This window comes from Mandrillus leucophaeus, unplaced genomic scaffold (assembly GCF_000951045.1).
Source record: "Mandrillus leucophaeus isolate KB7577 unplaced genomic scaffold, Mleu.le_1.0 Scaffold1623, whole genome shotgun sequence".
Classification (NCBI taxonomy): Eukaryota; Metazoa; Chordata; class Mammalia; order Primates; family Cercopithecidae; genus Mandrillus; species Mandrillus leucophaeus.
The window spans coordinates 1-8,065 of record NW_012101614.1 but is presented as its reverse complement, the minus strand read 5'-3'; the positions used below and the strand labels follow the sequence as shown (position 1 = coordinate 8,065).

Here is an 8,065-nt window from a genome sequence, read left to right as displayed (position 1 = left end):
TATATACCCAAAGGATTATAAATCATGCTGCTAAAAAGACACATGCACATGTATGTTTATTGCAGCACTATTTACAATAGCAAAGACTTGGAATCAACCCAAATGTCCATCAGTGACAGACTGGATTAAGAAAATGTGGCACATGTACCCCCATGGAATACTATGCAGTCAAAAAAAAGGATGAGTTCGTGTCCTTTGTAGGGACATGGATGCAGCTGGAAACCATCATTCTCAGCAAACTATCACAAGAACAGAAAACCAAATACCGCGTGTTCTCACTCATAGGTGGGAATTGAACAATGAGATCACTGGGACACAGGAATGGCAACATCACACACTGGGTCCCATTGTGGGGAGGGAGCGGGGGAAGGATAGCATTAAGAGATATACCTAATGTAAATGACTAGTTAATGGGTGCAGCATACCAACATGGCACATTTATACATATGTAACAAAGCTGCACGTTGTGCACATGTACCCTAGAACTTGAAGTATAATTTTAAAAAATAAAAATTTTAAAAAAAGTTTCAAATCAACATATGCCGTCTAGGCTGCAGAAAAAAAACTTAATGTGTATACATTATTCCTGGAAATGTAAATTAGTTCTGCCACTGTGGAAAGTAGTTTGGAGAGTTCTCAAGGAACTTAAAATAGAACTACTATTTGACCCAGCAATCCCAATGTTAGCTATATATCCAAAAGAAAATAAGTTGTTCTACCAAAAAGATACCTCTACTTGTACATTCATCACAGCACTATTCACAATAGCAAAGACATGGAATCAAGCTTGGTGTCCATCAATGGTGGACTGGATAAAGAAAATGTGATACATATACAGAGTGGAATACTAGGCAGCTGTAAAAAGTAATGAAATCATGTTCTTTGCAGCAACATGGATGAATTGGGATGCAATCATCCTAAGCAAATTAACACGGCAACAGAAAACCAAATACCACATGTTCTCACTTATAAGTGGGAACTACGTGTTGGGTACTTATGGACATAAATATGGGAACAATAGACACTCGAGACTACTAGAGGGGTAGGTACAGATATGAGTAAGCATTGAAAATTTGACTAATATATGCCATACTCACTACCTGAGTGGCAGAATCATTTGTATCCAAACCCTTGGCATCACACAATATACCAGTGTAAAAAACCTGCATACATACCTGAATCTAAAATAAAAGTTTAAATTATGAAAAGATGAAAAAAAAGAATGCTCATGCACAGATATGCATGTAAAAATGCCAGGGAGGGTTAATTCATAGCAATAGTTACTATTTAACCTACTTTACTTGAGGTTGGCAAAGCAATCATTTTTTAAATATTAATTTCTGTTCACTACAGATTGTTCTCAACAAAGTAGCCAGGGCTCCTGAACAGAGTGCAAAGTTCTGATTGTGTAATTGTGTACTATTTAGGATGAAAGAGAATTGATAAACATGCTCCTGCTGTGGCTATAGTACTAGACTGAAGTAGGACTAAAATTGCTCTAGGACTTTCTCCGGTAGAGAAGGTAAACCTATCAATGGGGGAAAAAAATCATAACTAACATTATGTAGAATTTTTTTAATTGTCATGTATATGAACTGAGAAAAAAATCATGCTATGGATGTTATGAGACCAATCTCCCCAATGGAATAAAATAAAGTACTTGAACAGCTGCCATATTAGCATCTGTTTGCCCATATCATCATCCAGTTAATAGAAAGACGTAATTCCCACTCCTCACTCAATATATAGATGGAAGTGGTTTTTATGGTAAATAAAATTAGATTTAAATAAGACAAAAGTAAAGATTCAGGACTTGGTTAATGTTAAGTTTAAATGTACATATCATATTGAGAATTTTCTTTTAATGTATAACAGAAAAAAAGTGCCACTGAATGAACATTATTGCAATGTAGTAAAGCAGAATGTAAATTCCTTGAGGTCAGCATTCAAGTCTGTTTTCCTCACAGCGGTGCCCACACACCAAGCATACTGCCTGGCACACAGTAAATGCTCATTAAATATTTGTGAGGTACATGGACAGGGGAATGTGGTAGACAGCTGATGAAGCTTTTCTTCCACTGTTCCCCTAGGAACATATGGATCCTAGGAACTAGGATCCATAGTCAATCGATTATGAACCCTGAGGTCCAAGTTCTGCCCTCCCCCTTCACTCTCCCCACAAGTGGGCGGGACAATCCTCCCAGGACTTCAGCACAGTTGGACAGGGGTGGGCAGGGAGAGGTAGGGGCACTCAGAGATCCAGCAGGTGCTACACCATGAGTGTCTCTGTGCTGAGCCCCAGCAGACTCCTGGGTGGTGTCTCCGGGATCCTCCAAGTGGCCTCCCTGCTCATTCTGCTTCTGCTGCTGATCAAGGCTGCTCAGCTCTACCTGCACAGGCAGTGGCTGCTCAAAGCCTTCCAGCAGTTCCCGTGCCCTCCCTCCCACTGGCTCTTCGGGCACTTCCAGAAGGTAGGGAGGAACTCAATGGGGGAGTGGGAGGGCAAAGAGGGATGGGGCTCTGAGACCCTGGTCACAATTCATAGAGAAAAGCCTTGTTTTGTAACAAACATGAGGCCTCAAAGGAACACCCAGCCTACCTCTCTGGTGTCAGCTTGTCCCAGTCATGACGAGCTCACTCGTCCCATGAAGTCCATCCTGCTGGTCCTCAGCTCTATCACCCATGCCCTCCTTCTGCAGATATCAAGTGTGTCTTGGCAGTCCTGCACGTGGAGGGCAATGCCTGATTGTCTCCAGGCTGATTACCCCATGAGCCTTGGCTTTTCTCAAAGAACAAGGCTTCTAGATGCTCCCTGTCCAGTCACTCAATGCCATCCTCTCTGCCTGGCCCTGCGTTTGCCTGGGAGCACAGACACCCATCTGAGGAATCCGTGCCATGAGGAGTTCATGGTCTGTGAAGAATACAGGCAGGAATTTGAGAAGGTGCCAGACTGTAGGAAAAGAGCTCACTCTGCTGGGGTGTATATCCGAGGCAGAGATCTGCTGGTGTAGGGAACCAACTGGCTAAGTAAGTTTCCCCAAGACTCACGGAATTTCCACAACACATGATTTAGGACCTGAAAACCTGACAATTGTGGGTACACATGAAGGGGGCAGCCTGCACAATGTTCTCCAGGTGAGGAGACTGGTGTCTGAGTTGCACATTGAACAGTGTGTGCTGACCTCCTGGCTCTCCTCCCACACACCCGGACTGTGAGCTCCCTGGATGTGAGCATGTCATCCCCTCCCTGTGCCCCAGCAATCAGCAAAATCCTGGCACACCTTGATGGTCAGCTCAGGTGTGTAGAGCAAGCTTGTCCAACCCATGTCCCGTGGGGCTGTGTGTAGCTGAGGATGGCTTTGAGGGTGGCCCAACACAAATTCATAAACTTTCTTAAAACATTATGAGATTATTTTGCAATTTGTTTGAGCTCATCTGCTATCATTAGTGTTAGTGTATTTTATGCATGGCCCAAGACAATTCCTTTTCTTCCAATGTGGCCTAGGAGAGGAGAGCCAAAAGATTGGACATGCCAGGTATAGAGGAACACAGGAAGAAGAGAAAGGAGCAGCAAGAGGGCTGAGGAGGGACACAGCCCATCCCCTGTGCATTACTATCCCTGCATGGGGAGGGGGGCAGGTAGGAACAGAGCAAGGTAAGGGGCTGCATGGAGAGGGACTCACCAAGGTGCTATGAATTGAACACACTTAAGTGGAGATAGAGGTTGCAGGGAGCTGAGGCCTGTTGTTTCTCAGTAAAGGAGGCAACATAGTTCTCAGCAGAGCAGAACCAATGTGGGGACTTGACAGTGTTCAAGCCCTATATGGACTGGTCCCAATACCACTTTGCCTTCTTTCCCATTCTCCTCTTTCACCATATGTTACTCACTACCTCACTACCTGCCTATACATTTCAACCTCTAGGCCTCTGATCACACTGTGCTTTCTACCTGGAATTATCTTCTCACTCATATCTATCTGTCAAGGCCCAGCACCAACCTACCTCCTTCAAGAAGGCCTCCTGGGCCTCCCAGTAGTGAAGGGCCAACTCTTTTTTCTATGGGCTATCCTTCTCAAGAGGCCAGAGCAGTGTTAACTTGACTCGGTTATTTTTCTGCAGTGTCATAAGTGTGGGCTTCTTCTGGGAGAGACCATCTCAGATTTATCTTTGTAACCCAATAGTCCCTCAGTAGATGATGACTCAATGAGTGAGGAAGAGTTTTCTAATGTTCAGTTCTGAGTTAGGTCCCTCTTCAAAGCTTCCCCAGATGCTTGTCCTTCCTTCCATCTCATGTCCATTATCCCCTACTGCACAGCCTCTAATCTTCCTTACCCCCCAACTAGACTGAAAATTCCACACAGATAAGGACCACAGCTGTGTCCTAATGCAGAACCACACTGGGCACATAGTGTGTGCGCAGTAAGCGTGTGCTGAATGAAGGAGCCTATCCCACAGTAGGGCAAGCTGCCTCAGAGCTGGAGAATATGACTGTCAGAAGGAGGTGGGCAGACATTAGATACTTATGTGGTAGACAGTTGCTTTGAGTTACTAGAAGCAGTTGAAATAAAGAAGAGTTGGCTACATGGAACATCACTAGGACCCAATGTCTATGAGGGTTCCAGATGAGATTAAAGCAAAGCTGAGTCTTGGCAGCTGAAGAGAGGTGGCTGCTCTGTGGCAGAGGGAAAGGGCATTTAAGGTAGAGAAAAGAGCAAGTGCCAGGGCCCAGAAGAGTGAGCAGGTGTGTGAATCAGCAGCAGTGGTGGCATTGGCATTGGAGCTGAAACAAACAGGTGATGATGGAATTGCCAGCAGGGCTGGAGGCAAGAAAAGAGAAGTTGAAGCCAGAAAGCCAAGGGCTTTGTGATCCACATCGAAGAGTTTAGAAAGATGACTGCAGGCAGCAGGGAGCTCATAATTCATTGATAAATGAAAATACAAATAAGAAACTCAAATCTCAAAATTATAGTCCAACACCAGCACCATATGCATATACGCAGACTCTATCCCATAAATCTGCACATTTTCAACATGTAGAATACTATTATGCACACAATTTTATAGTTAGTCTTTTTGCTTAGCCATATACATCCCAAATTCTATTTTATCTTAACAAATATTTACCATATATGCTGGGATAATATTGAAAATATAACAAGTATGATTATATAAAATTATTGTGTAATTTTAAATGTTTGCATTAATTCATTTTATTCTCTAAATATACTAAATCATTTTACAAATCTACTTATCAAGTAATATGATTTATGCACATTGCCCATGGAAAACGTTGTATTTAGGACTTCCAGAGATTGTACACAACATGAAGACAATGGCTGACTTAAATTTCTGCTGGCAGTATTGAGTGAGGGCTCATAGCACTTGGCCTAATGTCAAGTCCTGGGGAGAGAGCAAGAATCTGGATTACAGCTGAGGTCATCAGAAATTGATCTAAATCCCTAACCTCTGCTACATGGCTCCTGTGGTTGTCCTGCCCTTCACTCTTGCTGCAAAGACTAGAAGTAAATGAAAGTGTTCATCTGTCTACCCTCGTTGACAGTTCCAACAGGACCAGGAGCTACAAAGGATTCGGAAATGGGTGGAGATGTTCCCAAGTGCCTGTCCTCTTTGGCTATGGGGAGGCAAAGCTCGTGTCCAGCTCCATGACCCTGACTATATGAAGGTGATTCTGGGGAGATCAGGTGAGATAGAACTCCCATCCCAACTGCAATGTCTCTTCCCTCTTGACACATGCCCCTGGGTCATGTGTTAAAATTCCAGAAGAGAATGGCTGTTCAAACATCAATATCTGAAACCTCTCCCATGCATCCACCAAGCCCACCATGCCCAGGCTGTAGTCAAGAATATTTACTGAATAGTGAATGTTTAAAACAATATGTGGGGCTGAATTTTCTATTCTTTTTTCTATTTCTCTATTAAGAAAATTGAGGTTCTCTGAAATGTAAATTGCCCCAGATCTGTAAAACAAATTTCATACTCACATTGACTTGGGTTTCGAAGCTCTAATTGTTGCCTGTCCTGGTATGCAGGTGACTAGGAAAACATCAATGTAGAAAATCCCATGGCTCTGTATTATTCATTGTCATTGAAGACCTAGCCTATGTGTCTCACCAGTTCACCTTCCTAGCCCTCTGGGTGTTTTCCTGACGGAACACTGAGTCTGTCTTCCTGAGCTCACACTGACCTTCAGGATAGAAATAGAAGTGGGAGATGACATGGGTCAAACTGCCAACTGACAGACACCAAGAACTGATGGCTGCTTCTGAGACTGCCTTGCTTAGTAGCTCCTAGTTTCCTATAAAGCCCTTTCTTACCTTTCAGACCCGAAATCCCAAGATCCCTACAGATTCCTGGCTCCATGGATTGGTATGTGTGCAAACTAGGGCTGCAGCCCACTCCTTAGTTAGGTTTGAGTTATTTCTTTGGCTCACAGAAAACAACAGATTAGGGGCCACCACTATCATGACCCCATCCCCAAATCAAGCCTCATTTCCTTCTTCTAACAAGACCCTCACCTCTTCCTAATGCTGGTGCAAACCTTCCTGAGGCTCAGCTTCTTCCATTTCATGTCTCAGTTCTCTCCAGACATCCTTGGCCTCACATTTATTTTACATCTGCCCACAACCCTTTTCAACCTTTATCTCATAGCTATCATAATCACATGGATGTAGCAGTTCAATCAGAAAATTCACATGCCTGGAACGTACCTCCTTTTCCTACATTTGCCCATGATGTGGCTTCTTCTGGATAGTTCTCTCCCCAAGAAGCCACCTTTCTCCCTCCCAAATTGTCACCAGTCATCCCTAGGTCCCTGCAGCCCCTGACACACACACATACACACATTCATGTCTACCTTAGGGTACGGCTTGCTCCTGTTGAATGGACAGACCTGGTTCCAGCACCGACGGATGCTGACCCCAGCCTTCCACTATGACATCCTGAAGCCCTACGTGGGGCTCATGGCAGACTCTGTACGAGTGATGCTGGTGAGTCCATGTCTCTCTGCTTTCCCCACACCCACGTACAGCACACACTCTCATGAACTCCACTCCTAACCCTGTGTCCCACAGGCGGCTATAGACATAGACACATGGAACAACACTCTCATGTCATTGCTGTGACAGTAGAGGGTTCCCCAGAGTTGTATAAAGTAGGAGAACACCCAGACATCAGGTCAGATCCACACTTTGTTCCCCACCATAGGAATAGAGGTTCGTGGTGAACACAAGGCCCTTCTCCTCCCACTTTGAAACCTTCAGCACAAGGGACTGGAGGAGTGTGCAATCTTGTTGGACAGCAGGACTTCCTATGCTGGCTGGCCTGGGCAATGGCAGCCTCAGTGGCAGCATGGACAGGCCAAGATGTCACTCACCCGGGCTCTAGCCTGGGGCCCCAGGTTTTCGCATGGATTTAAACCACCCTTGGAAGGAAATGAACACCAGGTCTATGTTCTCAGAGCAATATCTGCCATAGCATCATCTCCGATCAGGACTCTGATTTCTCACCCAACTGTGCCCAGCAAATTTTGATGAACGGAAAAGAATTGAAGTCCCTGTTTTCTCTACAACAGAATGCCCATACTAGCCCCTTAAGCTATCTTTGGCACTGAAACTTTCCTACTAGTCCCTCAGAACTAGCTCAGCTCTCAGAACACTGAAGAGTCCCCCATTATTTATCCCAGAACAACAATAACAACAAAATTTTCACAACCATATCTCCTAACTGAATCTCAAAATTCAATACTTAATCCATGCTATTGCGAGAGGATCTGTTTAATGTTGTATTAAAAGAATTAGGGGTCAGTTTACCAACACTGGCTTTACAGTCCCAGTTTCTACAATGCATCTGCTCTGTAAAGGGAGGAATCCCAACCAAGATATCTGCAAGCTACAGGAAAAAACAAGATATCTGCAGGTACAGGAAAAAGCCAGGCCTTATTAGCAAAGCACTTCTTGGAGATTAAGAAGGTTCATGCCCCCTCCCACCACAGGACAAATGGGAAAAGCTCCTTGGCCAGGATTCCCCTCTGGAGGTCTTTCAGCAC

General features: G+C 44.3%; 1 protein-coding gene across 1 annotated transcript; it reads left to right on the top strand.

The window, feature by feature from the left end:
• Positions 1-2,219: 2,219 nt before the first annotated feature.
• On the top strand, positions 2,220-8,059 carry LOC105536685 (cytochrome P450 4A11-like; the record flags this gene model as incomplete). Its single annotated transcript, XM_011976112.1, has 5 exons — positions 2,220-2,471; positions 5,561-5,702; positions 6,343-6,387; positions 6,880-7,007; positions 8,012-8,059. Coding segments are annotated over exons 1-5 (558 nt in total), but the record flags the coding sequence as incomplete, so codon positions are not given.
• Between the last annotated feature and the right edge of the window lie 6 nt (positions 8,060-8,065).